The sequence below is a fragment of the Meles meles genome, chromosome 5, assembly GCF_922984935.1.
Source record: "Meles meles chromosome 5, mMelMel3.1 paternal haplotype, whole genome shotgun sequence".
NCBI classification, from domain to species: Eukaryota; Metazoa; Chordata; class Mammalia; order Carnivora; family Mustelidae; genus Meles; species Meles meles.
This window is the reverse complement of record NC_060070.1, coordinates 15,086,592-15,102,003: the sequence shown is the minus strand read 5'-3', so window position 1 is coordinate 15,102,003 and position 15,412 is coordinate 15,086,592. Positions and strand designations below refer to the sequence as shown.

At 45.4% G+C, this 15,412-nt stretch overlaps 1 protein-coding gene across 14 annotated transcripts in view; it reads right to left on the bottom strand.

The window, feature by feature from the left end:
- Nucleotides 1-9,992: 9,992 nt before the first annotated feature.
- Nucleotides 9,993-15,412, bottom strand: part of SYNE1 (spectrin repeat containing nuclear envelope protein 1) — a 469,526-nt gene continuing 464,106 nt past the window's right edge. For 12 of the 14 annotated variants that reach the window (XM_046005238.1, XM_046005229.1, XM_046005235.1 and 9 more), the window contains one exon: nucleotides 9,993-10,938. In XM_046005238.1, the coding sequence (XP_045861194.1) occupies nucleotides 10,698-10,938 (241 nt within the window). In that variant the 3' untranslated portion in view covers nucleotides 9,993-10,697. The remainder of the gene's footprint in view (nucleotides 10,939-15,412) is intronic. The other 2 variants (XM_046005239.1, XM_046005240.1) reach the window with 1 other exon arrangement.

Here is a 15,412-nt window from a genome sequence, read left to right as displayed (position 1 = left end):
GGCTCACTCCCTTCCTTTGTCACGAGACCAGCACCTGTCTCAGGCCCAGGAATAAGACCATGGCCTTCAGCCAAGGCACCTCGTGTCTGGGTAGAAGAGACAAAACAATGACTCTCATCCCAATTAGATGAAAGTCAAGGAAAAAAAAAAAAAACTGAAGCAAGGAAGCATTTGGGCAAACATTTTCTAAAGTGATTTTGAAACTGGGTGGGAAAGCTTCAGCGCCCAGACAAGTGAGGAGCAGAGGAAAAGAGCCCGAAGTAGCCGGTTTTGGACTCTTTGCCATGAGCCCGTCACTCAAAAGGCCGCAAGATAGCACTCCGCGTGACTTTCCGGACTCAGTGCCCTGCTAGGCCTTTCCGCAGCACTCGACCTGTCATCAGATGCCTTTTTATCAAGACATCAAAAACTGTGAGAAAAGCCAATGAAAGGTTTGTGAGCTGATAAATATTTTGTATGGAATGACTGAATTCTTGAGTTCGCCCCAGGCTCAACAGAGTTTCAGCCACGAAGGTTCTTGAGTATTTCCACATTTACAAGCAGAAGGACCATGTGGGAATCCCGAGGATGCCCAAACCCGGGCTGGGGATGGGGCGGGAAGAACAGGAAGAGGGTGAGGTCACAGGAGGGAATCCTGTCACTGCCTGTGGCAGCTGCCTTGTGTGTCATCCGAGTGCCTCAAGGACCCCAGGTGCAGCTGGCTTTCTGGGGTTCAAGCATACCAGGGAAGCATGTCCTTCAACATGAAGGGGAGGGCTGAAGGTGCGAAGCGGGAACTGCCCCCCTTCACGGGGGATGGATTTATAAACCAGAGCAAATCACCCATTCGCTTATTTTTGAATGTATTATTAAATGCTTAAAAACATCTCTTAACAATCCTTACCATCGGGGCACCCGGGTGGCTCAGTCAGTTCAGCGTCCAACTCCTGATCTCAGCTCAGGTTTTGATCTCAGGGTCATGAGTTCAAAGCCCCACGTTGGGCTCCGCACTAGGCATGGAGCCTACTTAAACGAAACAAACACACGAAACAATCCGTATAATCGAATCCATTCTTGAATGCAAAAAATAAAATGTGTAAAAAGAAAAGCATTAGTGGGTTTATGGGGGCGGGGGGGAAGCTGGGAGGTTTGGATAGAGAATCTTGTTTTCATTACTTGGCAAGGTTGGTACCAAGCCCTTCTAGCCTAGGATCATGAGACCCTGGGTCCAGGAAGAAGAAAGACCTGGATCCCAAGAGAACAGAACCCAAGGCAGCTCCAGGCTTCACACTATAGAAAAAAAACTGCTAAGCTTTGGACCATGTTTAAAAAATATAATAATGGGAAGTCAACATCAGAGAACTTAAAGAAATACGGAGATTGTTCATTTATTCCCCATGACTGCATAGAGGCAGAAAGATGAAATGGGTTCCCTCTCAAATTTCCTGTGTTCTATTTCCAGTAAAATATCCTGACAGGTGGGTCCTCCTGTTCTCCAGCCTCCTACCCCTGTATGATACTGGAGACTTGCGCTCTCTGATGCTGGCAGGGCTGCTCACTCTTGGGGGTACCACAAGGTCACCAGGAGAAGAAACTGCTCGATGAAACCCCAGGGAAGGGGTGCCAGGACTTCACAGAATCAAAAGAATCCAAAATCTTGAACAAACAAGGCTTATCACCTGCCTGACTACCATGTGGGTCACCATCTAGGTCCCCGACTTCGCACTCCTGCTGAGCTCTGGGAAGCCAGGGGTGCCCTGTCTTTGCCAGTGGGAAGTCCCCAGCTCTGAGAAAGGAGCTCTGTGCAGGGGCCAGAACCCTTGCCCTCCTGATGCCAGCACTCACAGTGGAGGGAACACCAAGGACCCCGGAACCTGGCAGATGCTCCAGCTAGTACACAAACAACGTGACTGCTGACGGGCCAAAGGATTTGCAGAACTTTCTGTGCCTACTACCCAGGAGCGAAGATATCATTTCCATTCCAAGCAAGAACATTGCAGCCCTCGCCCTACCCCCTCCCTGTCCCCCAAACAAAATCCGACAAAAACAACTGGGAGAAAAAAAGAAAGAATGTTCCATGGAAGCCATAGAGGGAGGAACCGCGAAAGGCAGCCGGGTTGAGGTACGGGAGGGCTGATCAAGTGTTGAGCTACCCCAGCAGGGATGCCATGCTGAGCAATCCTATCAGGACGAGGGAGTCTGACTGGCCCCAGGGTCACGCTGAGAATAGCCCTGCAGCCGGTGTTGTCACTCTTGGGCAACTCTGTCTCCTGGGTGGGCAAGCTTTTCTCCTCCCAGAAAAGTCTAAAAATTAGTGTGCGCTCAGAAGACTCTTCCCATAGCTATTTCTGACATCAGTTTGATATTAGAGGAAACAATCATCCAATGGCCAGCATATCTGTCCCTTCTTGTCGCACACCACACAGGACACACCCTGATGTCTTCAGTCCTCAACAGAACCTCCTGCAGTGGGTACTCATGTTGTTCCTCAGGAGGCTAATGAGGAACAGAGAGGTGAGGTAACTTGCCCAGACTACACAGCTAGGAGGTGGTCCAGCTACGGGGTTGAGCTGGCGGGACCTGTGGCCCTTGAGTCTCTGCTGCAGGGGAGCCTCCTTCATAAGACTTGGACACAGAGGACTTCATAAATGTCCAGGACCTTCGTTCCCCTGTCAGGTTCCCGTTCTGATCAGCAGACTCCGTGAGGGTGGTGGAGGACAGGAGGGGCTGAGCCCCACGCCAAGCCCGGCTTAAGGAGGCAGAATGGTTAAGGCAGGTTGTTGATTAGGAGCAGATCTTAAGGAAACGTCAATAAGTGAATCTTCGAAACCTGTTCTGAGGAAGAAAGGCATATTAGAAGGTGCCTGGGCTTTCCGAGGGGCAGCTGGTGTCCCCGCGCCCACCACTTCGGGGGGCCGGGCTGCCCCTGATGGACTGATCTCACCTGCAGGCGGGAACTTCCGGAGCAGAGAGTGATTGAGAAAGCCAAGCTGTTACTTGAACACAGGAATCTCACCGGGAGGACATCTCTCCCAGGAAGGCTCTTGTCCGGGCTTCACTGGATAGTGAAGTCTCATGAGGGAGTCTCCTCGTCTGAAATTGGGGGCTCGCCCACCGTGGCCCCTCCACCCCGGAACTGGAACCAACACTCGGTTCAGAATGACCGTCCAGAGCGAAGTCAGCCATGAAGATGGTACTTTTAATAAACGATCCCCAACCACTTTTGTTGTGCATATCCAAATTGTTTTTTTTTTAAAGGTTTTATTTATTTATTTGACAGAGAGAGAGAGAGATCACAAGTAGAGAGGCAGGCAGAGAGAGAGGGGGATGCAGGCTCCCTGCTGAGTAGAGAACCCAATGTGGGGCTCGATCCCAGGACCCTGAGATCATGACCTGAGCCGAAGGCAGCGGCTTAACCCACTGAGCCACCCAGGTGCCCCCCAAATTGTTTTTTTAATTAAAAAGCAAATCAAATGTCTCTCATGCAACAACAGAAGTACCATTTTGGCTGATTTTAAAATGATCATTATTAAAAAAAAAAAAAACAAAAAAAAAAAGAAAAAAAAAATAAAATGATCATTATTACAGCAATTAGGATCTCAAAAACAAATCATGCTCCTTGTCACAATTTAAATAATATATTTCAAATAGTTTCTCCCCCTGATGATTCTGTTCACAATGTGAAGCCTTGAATTTCATATATATCTTTATAAAATTTTCCTTGCCTTAGGCAATTAAAATGGGTTTTCTTCCTACAAAAATGGGAACATATTTAGACACTATTCCATAGCTTTTTAAAAAAATTTAACATCTTCCCCAATAAATAAATATAGATTAATCTCATTTAAAAAAATAGTTGCATTATAGTATGAAGTTAAATTTATTCAACAAGCCCCATGCTGGCTTTTGACTGCTGAAAGCTTGATAAAAGAAGTATCCTTGTCTTGTTCCCTACCAGCATTGGGGCAATTGTCTGGAAATGGACAAGTTGCTTCTTACTTCACGTTAAAACTACAAAAATGACTCCAGATAGATTAGAAACCTACTGGAAGAAAATGCAAGCAACCATTTTCATAATCTTGGAGAGGAAAAGACCTTCTTACTATAGACTATCCAGAATCTATAAGGGAGAAAGAACCTGTCAGATAGGAGGACATAAAAGTTAAAACTTTCTTTGTAACTAAAGGAACTGTATAAAGTCAAGACAAATGATATACAGGGTTATTTATTTCTCTAACATATAAAGCATTCCTTGGAAATTGCAAAAAAGTGAAAGAAAAACAAGAGAAAAGTAGAGGCTATGGAAGACAGGACTAAAACACAGCGGTAACACAAATGGAATCATCATATAAATGGGTCATAGAAATGCAAATTTTAAAAACAATGAGCTACTGTTGCCCTCCATTGGGCAATATTTTAGAAAAGTGGTAACATTTGGTCCAGCTCTTCCAAACTTGTCTTGGGCGTGGCAATCACCAGAGAGCTACCAACAAATGTAGCTGATACTGACAAATACTGATCCTCAGGGCTCGTGATTTAATTGGCCTAAGGTGAGGCATGGGATTCTACATTTTTGTCAGTTCCCTGAGAGAGTCTAATGTGCAGAATGTAGACATTGATAACTTGGGAATAATTCCCCTAACTTAGAAATCACTGCTCTAGATTAGGGGGAGTGGAGTCTGAAGAAACGGTTCTCTTCCCCACTGTGGGGGGTGGGGATTGTAAATCACTGCAACTTTTCAGAAAATAACCTGGCAAATTTATTGAAATTTACAATGTCCATGCCTTTCTGATTCAGAAATTCCACCTAGAACAATGCTCTTAGGGAAATAAAAGCAGCAATACCCAAAGATATGCATGCAAATACACGCGAGTCTACAGCAGCATTGTTTGACGGGAAAAATCTGGAAGGAACCCACCGTTGAAGAAAGATCCTGAGGAGTCCAGTGGAATGAACACCTATGTACTGAGGTCTGTGGAATACTCTTAAGTTAAAAATGCAAGTCACAGGGGCGCCTGGGTGGCTCAGTGGGTTAAAGCCTCTGCCTTCAGCTCAGATCATGATCCCAGGATCCTCGGATTGAGTCCTGCATTGGGCTCCTCACTCAGTGGGGAGCCTGCTTCTCTCTCTGCCTCCTCTGCCTGCCACTCTGCCTGCTTGTGCTCTCTCTAAATCGCTGTCAAATAAATAAAATCTTAAAAAAAAAAAAAACTTAATAAAGTAACTGATACACCGTGCCAGTCATTATATTAGTGGTCATATTTATTCTATTTATTTATATTATATCAATATGTAGTCAGATATAATATAGACATATACATTATAACTTTGTAATCAGCTATAATATAGATATACACATTATGTTTGTAATCAGTTATTCCATATAATTCCATATACTGCTACAATTAAGACAGCAATGGAAAGACAGATCCACAGCACACCAGAGTCCAGAACAAAAATCCAGATTTATGCGGATACTTATTTGATGAAATGGATAAGTCTGTGGGGGAAGATGGGAAAATCACTTCTAACGTGGGCTCTGTGGCCAGCGAGGGAGAGTGAACCGGTCCCAAGATGGAGAAATCTGGGGCAGGTGGTGGCCGAGGGCCCAGAGTTGTACTTTGCTAATGAGTTTTCAGGTAGCACAGACGTCACGGACCCGAAGGGCACCTGGAGGGCCCTGCCCCGGACAGACCGCACCCCTGCAGTTTCCGGGCAACCCGCGAATCCCACGGAGGTGAGCTGTGCTGGGCGGGTTGGGGTTGGGGGGACCGCCGGGACCGCTCCGCAGTGTTGACAGCAGCTTGGCAGCCTCACTTCCGAGCTCAGCAACTGCCTCAAGAATGCGTCCAGCAGGATTCGGGCCCGGGCTTGGGAAGCACATCTGTGAGGCGCCGACCCTCCTGTGGGGCAGGAGGACCCGGATATCTTCTCCACCGCCCGTGGCACGGATGCAGTCCGTCGGGGCTACCACAGCCTACCCAGGACTGGCTTCTGATACATGGGGTTGTCCCATTCGGTTGTGTTCCTGCTCCTGCATTAGGTAACAGGTTAAAAAAAAAAAAAAAATGGCAAGGTTGGTTTATTTTCCTGTGACCTTTATATTTTAGAAGGTTGATACCCCCGTCACAACTGGCTTCCTCGGCTCCCCAGATTAAATGTTCCTCGTTGTTCAGCGAATGGTATGGGGTTACAGCATGTCGCTGTGCTTTTTATTAGCCGTTCTCAACTGTCCGATTTCTCGAGCCTTCCAAGATTCTCCTTCCTCAGCCGTTCCAGTGAATTCCTCCGGAGCCTGCCCTTGCCCAATGTCCTGCCCAGTGGCAGGAAATGCCCCCGATTCACCCGCTCCTTTCACTGACTCATATGAAAGAGGATTCTTCCCCAAATTCAGGATCCTCTGTGGCATTCCCAAATGGATTCCTGGAAGAGATTTTAAACTCTGAGGGCGACGTCAGTGGGAAGCCAGGAGCTGAAAAATGAAAGCCAATCCTTTTCAGTTTCATTGTCTCTGGATGAACGGAGGTCTGACAATCAGCCTCTTATCACAGCATATGATTAAATCTAAAACGGAAATGAACACTCTTGGTAAAACGCCCCTTCGTCTCACCTGAACTTGGTGCTGCTCACGACAAAGCTGGAAACGGCTTCCATGCCCGTCCCTCGCCTCACCTGTCCCTGCGTCCGCAGACTAACACTTAGGCTCTTCAGAAACGCACGCCACCGTCACACAGATCAGGTGACGAAGAAGCGAAAAGAAGAAATTTGCTGCTAGGAAATGACAAAGACAGAAGCAATAGATTTAATCGCCCTTTTCTCCCCTAAATCAAACACTGTTTCTGTTTGGTTCCCTTCTAGTCTCACTGACCTTGAACCCCGGTTTCAGGACATCACCGGTGGAGCCAAGTACACATGCTTCCATATTCAAAGGACCTGTGAGGGTTGCCAAGCAGTGATGGGGTCCCTCCCGGCTGAGACTGGCCTCCTGAGCTCTGGCGCAGGTCACGCACCACAGTGAGCACTTGATAAACACCGTGACAGGAAGGGAATGTGCTCTGCCTGGTGTGTCTGGACCTATTCAGGGCGCCCTCCGGGCCCCACAGTTCCCCGAGGACACATCTGGTGATGCCGGATGGGTGGGCAGCGGTGGGCGGGGGGGGGGGGGAACCCACCCAGCACGGCTGGTCACAGGCCCACCCAGACCAGCGCCTGGAGACCCTGTGTTTTTGGCCACGATCAGCTTTCATAAAACAACCCGCTGCACCTCTCCTTGCTTTACGGTATCTTCCGTGGCTTGTCAGTAAAGTTCTTTAGCTTTAGTTTCTTAATAATTGGCCCTGGAGCATAGGCTCTAAATCAGTCGACGCCAACCTGCCTTTTTGAACAGGAAATCTCAGACCTCAGCTTGCTGAATTTCTCATCCAGGACTTTTGAAGGTGTCTCTCCTCTCCTCGTACAAAAACAAGGGAAGCTGCTGCCACGCCATTTTCCAGGAGGCAACACTCCTGCTCCCTGGGGATGGTTTTCCCAAAAGTCTTTCACTCTTCCTTGGAATTCTCATGAAGGCACTACTTTGGGTCTCCAAGCCTTTATTTCTCCATGTTAGCTCTACGGATTTTCTCATTCCTCACCGCTTCTAACATTTCCTGGTTGCCTGCGCCAATCTCACCATGTTCCTGGTCCGCCAGTGGCCTCTGTGCCTTGCCCCTCCTCGTCCCCCACTCTCGGGATCACCGGCTGCCTCCAGGCCACAGCAGGGCCCGTGGCAGTCTTCACTCCAGAAATGAGGGCCCTTTCACTCCCTCAATATTCTTTTAAACCCCCTCATCTTGTCCCCAAACATCCTTTCTTTCTTACCAGGGTTGGCTGGGGTGTAGGTAAGGGTTCTCCCAATGCTGTCCTGTGTCCCCTTTCTCAAGAGGCAGGTAAGAGTGTGAGGGCTCCAGGCAGATGTACCAGACTCATTGGTGGCTGGCTTGGTCCTCAAGAGACTGGTCGTATCACCCACTGGGGAAAGCCATGACCTTGCGGCTTCAATGTTTCCCCCGCCAGGACTTTCCACTTCTGTTCTGTCCCAACGTCGGATTAAGTCTTTAAAAATTAAATAGAAATGCACCTCACCCATCCCTCGGGTGCTTCACAGGGTTATTTAGAAAGGCACAAAAAGATGAGAAGATTTTTCTTAGTCAAAACTGAACTTTTTCCTCAGCCACATTTAACACTTGATTCTTCGGTGATGGGAGACACCTTGTTAGTCAGGTCATCATAATGCGGAGAAGCAAGGACCTGCAGTCTCTTGGTGCTGGTCTCCATGAGTTATGTCTCATTGTGTGGTGATTTTCCGGAGAGCGGCAACATCTGTCTGTTGTAGGGCTGGACTGCCCCGACCCCACTGCTTGGGAGCAGGAGTAGCAGGGAAGTGAGGGAAGAGCGTGGCCCCATCTCAGGGGAGGGCGCCTGCAGCTCCATTCTCTGCCACAGCTCACAGCTTTCCAGAAGCAGGAAGATGGGAAACTTTAACCCAGGTTTCTCTTCTTTAAAATAAGAACAGCTCAACTCTGATCGGTTCCCTGAGTGAGGTTCTGGGGAAATGAGATAGGAATAAACTGACAGTAGAAAACAGAATGCTTGGGGCACCTGGGTGGCTCGGTGGGTTAAAGCCTCTGCCTTTGGCTCAGGTCATGGTCTCGGGGTCCTGGGATCAAGCCCCACGTTGGGCTCTCTGCTCTGCAGGGAGCCTGCTTCCCTTCCTCTCTCTCTGCCTACTTGTGATCTCTGTCAAATAAATAAAATCTTAAAAAAAGAAAAAAGAAAACAGAATGCTCACATGAGGAAAATTCAGTAGTGGGAAGTCTTGAATGTAGTCTAACAGTGGTCAGGGAAGTCTTCAGGGAGTCGGTGGCTTTGTGAGTTGAGTCTTATCGGAGAGGACAGAAAGAGTGGTAAGAACAGAACTGTGGAGGTAAGAGGGGATGGGGAAGTTCTTTTCAACGGTCAGGCTAAAATCACGTCAGGTGTCTGTTTCTAATGCAAGCTCCCAGGTTGTACCCCCCAGAGATGGGATGAGAAGGTCGGCAGTGACCTCAGGAATTGGGAAACCTAATAATCCTCAGGAACCCTAGTTGAGATGACACTCAGGCTACATCATGGAAACTATGGCAGGCAGCTGCAGGTTGAGTACCTCAGTTTGGTTTAAATTCTCCAGGTAGAGCAGGATTTGTGCACTAAATGCCCACAGGAGTTAGATTGGAACAGGTAGTAGACGGAGTTAACAGGATATAAAGGCAAACGTAAAAACTGTCTCTTCATGCTCTTCAAGTGACAGCAACCACGTCACCCCTGTCATGACTGGCAAGCAAGAATATGCACCTAAAGCACCAGAGCTTTCCATGTTCAAGGGAAGTCTGAAACCTGGGCTTTATATAAATCCTCCTCTTCCAGTTATTAAGGGATGGATTAAAACACCATAAGCACCAAGCAATTCCATGATGGCCACTGGCTGGCAAGATCAGAGTGGCTGAATAAAATCTTATTATATTGGACTTGAATGGAGGATGAAAACTCTATTTCTTCTAGAAGATAATGAAAAGCAACAGAAGGCTTTGGCGTAGAGCAGGGATGTGAACAAGAGAGCTTTAAGAAAATCCACATAGCTATTGAGTATCCTTGGGATGGAGAAGAGATGTGGTCTCTGTGAGAAGATTAATGTGGGGTTTCTTACAACTGGGCAAAGGGAATAGAGAACAAAGGGGGCTGTGAAAAACACTGGAGAGTAAAAGGTCAGGAGATATGATGAGCTGTGGGAGGAGGAAGGGGAAAGAAATCATCCAGAGTCCTTTACGTCTAAATGTGCGCTACCTGCAACCATTTTTTTTTTCTTTCGTATATACTTAGTTTCAGCTTCTCTTAATCTCCACAAAGGATCATTTAGGTTGTGCTAAGGTAAGTGCCTGCTTAGTATGTAAATTTAGAGTCATTTCTCCAGGGGGAAGAAAAAAAAGCACAGACAAGATATTTTATAGTATCTATAATAAATGCAAAGAAATCAATACAAACAAAACTTGGCTTTAGCAAACTGTACATACATAAATAACTTTTCTTTGACTGTAACATTCAACTTTTTTTCACATAAAGCCTTCCATGATCTTATTTATTACATCCAGTTTCTCTTTATACCTTTAAAAAAAGTGCCTTTAGATTTACAGCTTGTGCTTCTAAAGCAAAGGTTAGAATATCATGCCCCAAAGGAAACAAGGTAAAAAGAAAGGTGCCATATAAGCTCTTAAAAACTGTATGTTACAAGGTTCTAAAATCTCGTCAGCACTGGTTGCCTGGTACATTGCTCGATGCCAACATGGCTCCCGGGAGAGTCCTTCACTGAATGGATGGAGCAGCGCCGTGGGAGAGCTGCTCAGTCTAGTGACGTCTTGGGTATGCATAGGATGAGCCAATGGCCCAGAATTCATGCGTCCAGAGAACGTTGGAGGTCCTCAATCTCTTTAGTGCTGAGGCTCAGAGTTTGTCTGCTCTCCTCCTGTCCTTGTTTACCATCCACCTTTGGAGCCATGATTTCCACCCAAGGGACACGGAGGAGAGCTAAAGCTGCCGCACCGAGGGCATTCGCCAAGATCTGGGTCCTGTTTTTGCTAGCCTGGGGTTGCTTTTGGCCAGATCCTCCTTATGCTACCAGCACCGCTGCAGACGGCGTCTGTTTGGTTCAGAGCGGAGGAGGGCCGTTTGTGTATCTGAGCATGGGGTGGAATGATCGGGCAAAGTTGTTGGAGAGGGCACAGCTATAGTCTTCCTCTGACATCGGCACGAGGCAGGCGAGCCCGATGAGGAGCAGCAGGAGAAGCTGGAGTGGAAGAGCCGCTCGGAGGACTCTGAACCAGAAGGCTCGGCCGGACTGAGCTGGCCGGGGCTCAGAAAGGGAGGAATCGGAGCCACCTCTTATGGACCTGAGAGGAGAATCAACATAAATAACTCAAATATCTCCAGTGTTGGATGGATGCTGCTTTTTGCTTCCTCACCTTCCTGAAAGCTAAAGGACCATGCCAAACCCAACCCATCCTGGCCAATGAGCGGGCAGCCTTCTGCAGTATGCCCGGGTGATCTCCCCACCACCACATGAAGAGTTTTTTTGGGACACATCACTGATGAAAAAAATAAACATTTAGTCAGTCAACGGAAGATAACTAATTGGTTTCAAATCCCATCCCTTAACTTGGTAAAACACTTTCCATCCACAAAGATAACTGCTCTACACACATCCGACCAGCATAGATCAAGCAGATCCAGGATGATTAAAATGTGGATGTTTGATGCAGGGCATTTTGGTTTAATGGTATCAGTAGCACGATTAGGCAAAATTAGTTGCTGTCAGAATTATGCAGAGTATCCCATCATGCCATCTTGGATGGGCCGAAACCGATGCAGCAAGGTTAAGAACAGCGGCAGCCATCTTGAAGAGTCAAAGTTCAAATAGTCTTATTAGAGTAGACCCTGGTTTCATCTTGCACTGAATCAGTACTGACCCTGAGCCAAGTGGGTCCCAAAGCTGTATATGAAAGCGTAGCAGCAGAGCTAGCCTACAGAACACTTGTGTGGGATGGCGTAGATTCTAGGCCGATCCTATCTATTGCTAGCTCTGTGACTTTGGGAAACAGACACCATTTTCTGAGGATGATCTTCTTGAAGGTTCCTTCTAGACTCACAGTTCCAAGTTTTCCTATCTACTTTCATTTTCCCTTCTAATTTTAAATAGTACATTAGAGATTAAGTATGAATTTCAGCACTCATAAGAAAGGCTACAAAATTCGGAATATGGAAGTGAAGTCCTGGGTGAGGTACACTATTTTCTCTTTGTGAGTAACCACTAATGTCTTATTTGGTTACTAGTAGAAAAGCGGTAGAAGGAAATGGTATTTACAAGAGGCATTTTGTACACACATACACATGCACACAAAGCACTCCACGAACAAAAAGAATATATGTACCAAGGAGACACATTCCCCCATACCTCCTATGAATTTCCTAATGGTGATAATATCACTAAGTGTTATAATATCACTTAGGGTAAGGACACTGAATGTGAGGCCACTGGAGAAATAGGGTGTAAAAACTATATTGGTTACTCTACATTTTTCTCATAAGAAAACATTATGTTTCCAGGTATCCTATAAACCATTAATTTCTGAAAACAGATTACATTCATATCAGTGAGGAATAAGGGGTGGCACCAAAGAAAATAAATGTTAAGATAAAAAAACAGACATAAATCCCTTAAAAGGGAACAGAGGGAGTACTCAAAGCTTTCTTATTACACCGTCAAAGACATACGTGAGACAAGCAGACTACTCCGGCAGGAGCTCCCAACAGCCACGTACCACAGTGTGTTTCTAGAATGGTTCTTGCAGTGTCATGAAACAAACAAACAAACAAAGAACACGAACAACCCAAAAACAAATCGTTGGCCCAAACAGGGCTTGTATTCTTGTCCGAGGTCTATGACTAACATCTGTGTAACCCCGAACAACTCACTTCACTTCTGAGTGTCAACAGCTTCAAACTTTCCAAATTAGATTAGATGGTCTTCCAACTTGAAAGTTCCATATTTTATACATTTTATGTCTTCTACAAGTTGGTCAGTATAGTCTACCAACTGGGAGGCCATAAGAGTTTAATCACCACCTAGTGGTTAAACTGATTAACTGCCCTTATGCTCAGGCCACGGAGCTACTCCTCATAAACTGAGTAGGAAAAGTTGTATATTTTTGTGAAAATATAGTAGAGCATACACGAAGTATGTCACATATCTAGTGGAAGGAGAAAACAGAAACTGCTCAAGCTTCCAGATTATAAAATATTCATGTTGATTTTCCTTCTGGGGCTGGAGGAGACTGCAACATAATCGGGGAAGTGGATTTTTTTTTTTTTTTTTTTTTTTTTTTTTTTTTTCCTGCTCTCCGGTAGTCCTTCACCCTTTGGGTCAGGAGACCATTTACCTGACTGCATCAGGCTACCCTGCTCTCTGGGCCTGTGTGTGAATGTGGGACAGAGGGCTTCAGTGGAGGAAAGACAGAGGGAGCCTTTTAAAGTAGTTTTTTGTTGTTGTTGTTGTTGTTTTGTTTTTATTAAATTTATTTATTTTTTTCAGCAAAAAAAAAAAAAAAAAAAAAAAATATTCATGTTGAAATAAAACCTTAGGGAATATCTAGTCCATCTTCTAACTCCATACATAAGTGGCTAAGGAGGGTTAACATTTACTCTTCTAATCGCTGGGCAACACACTAAGCATTTATCTCATTCTCTCACTTAATCCCTTTGATAGTCTCCACCTTATAGATGACGAAAAGGAGACTCAGAGTAGCCGGCTCAAGATTATACAGTTAGCAAGTGGCAGAATTAATATTTCAACCCTGAGATCTTTAAGTCCCAAACTTGGACTCTCTGGATAGGGCCAATCACTTGCCCCAAATCACAGAGTGAAATGAAGCGCTCTAGCAGGAAGCAGAGTTCCCAAGTCATGCCCTACCACACTCTCTGCAACATTTTGTTGTTTGATGACACGAATGAAGGTCGGGCAGGCCATACTTGTGTATCTCACATGTAGAAGCAAAGAAGACAATGCTCGTATCCTAAAATATTTGGAGGTGAGTGGTTTCCTAGGGTCTGAAATAAATGCTTCTAATTGTAAAGCCTCGGAGTATCACACAGATCAACTCAGTATTATGGACATAAGAGCATTTTGCTTTGAGGCTATTGTACAATCTTGGGCAAGTAACTTAGTCTGTCTTGTCTTCAGTTTTCTCATTTGCAGAGACAAGGGGTGCATTAATTTTCTCAAATCATTTTGGGTCTGACAGTGTATGAATTCAATGGTTTGCCTTAAAGTGTGTCAAGAAGAATGGGACAGTCACCCATGAACTCTGGATTGAATTTTCCTTCATTGCATTTTTCCTTTGAGCTGAAACTTGCCCTGGCAAACAGCACTCACCACCTGTCCCTGGGTGAATTATAACAGGAGCACCAAAGCCAATTCCACATTTCCTCCTTATTCAATATTTAAATAAAATGAAGTTGATTTCTAACAGTCTCTTTCTTTCGAAGACAGGCATTTAAGGACATTAGCTACGGGCAAGTCTGTGCATATACTTAACAGTACAATTTGACTGACAGAGGTGAATAGCCGCTGTTTGTCAATTATTACCTTCTCTGAGCGAGGAAGCCAAAGATCAAGATGAAAACAGGGACTGCACTTTGACAAGTCCGCTCCTGAGAAACACTAGAAAGGTCACCATCTTTGGAATATGGGCTCATGTGTTACAGAGTCTGTTGAAGGACATGGCACATTTAACAGCATCAGAGCATTTCTTATTAAAATTTAATTAGCATGTGCCTTCTAACGTTGAAGAATGCTAACCTAGGGAGAAGTAATGGGCTGGGATAGGGACAGAGAGAACATACAGTGCTGAGCGGGCTTCCGTGCAGTTGACTGCTCCTGGAAATGTCTACTTTATCTACTGAGATAAATGTCACACCCGTGGGACAATTATCAGGGTTTCAACATGCCCAAAATTGCCTCTCCTAGGATGAACCCATACTAGAGCTCTTAGTGCCAGCAGGATAATGGTGCCCAGGGAAAAGGGTACTTTTAATATTTATCTATTGACCTAAGGGCACCTGTTTCAAGAGTCTTGGGAAATCTGGCAAGGGAAAGAACAAAGACTACTCATTAACTAGTCACTCATCACTCTCCGATGGCCTTATTACATAAATAGATGCGAGTTGAGATTGTGTTTATAGAGGAAAAATGAAATGTGTGAACTTATCCAAGAAACTCAGTCCATGGAGCTCTTCCAGACAATTCTGCCCAGCAAAAATGTGCTTATTCTCTCCAAGTAAATATTTAGTTTATCATTTTTCTCTCTCCCCTCATTCGAATTTCTGGGTAAATACCTGCTCAGGAGTTGTTTCATCTCTTTCCCTAAATACATACAGTTGTGGGAGAAGGAAGACGGTAGGGGATGAACCAGGACAAAATAACACACCACACACACAAGAAAGGATGACCCAGGGATGTCAAAAGCCTGAAGAGCTTGCACAAAGTATGACTCATCTCAAAAATTTTATATAATCAAGGAGAATAAAATGAATTACTTCTGGGCATCAATTATTTAAAGACAAGTGAAGAGAAATTTTCAATGCATTTTGTTCCTTGTTTGCTAACAGTGGCCCCGTCCTAACAGGAATTTATGGTGAGAAAGTAGCTAGGTTGTAAAAGATCTCGTTGTCTGCTCTAGTGTGGATGGCCTTTGTTCCTTGGGTGTGTGGTTCAGAAGACAAATTTCCAGAATCAATTTAGGATTTCAGTCTTCTGTTTAAAAAGAAAAATGACCTGGCCAGTCCTAAGCAGTGTCAGGCAGCCTGGGG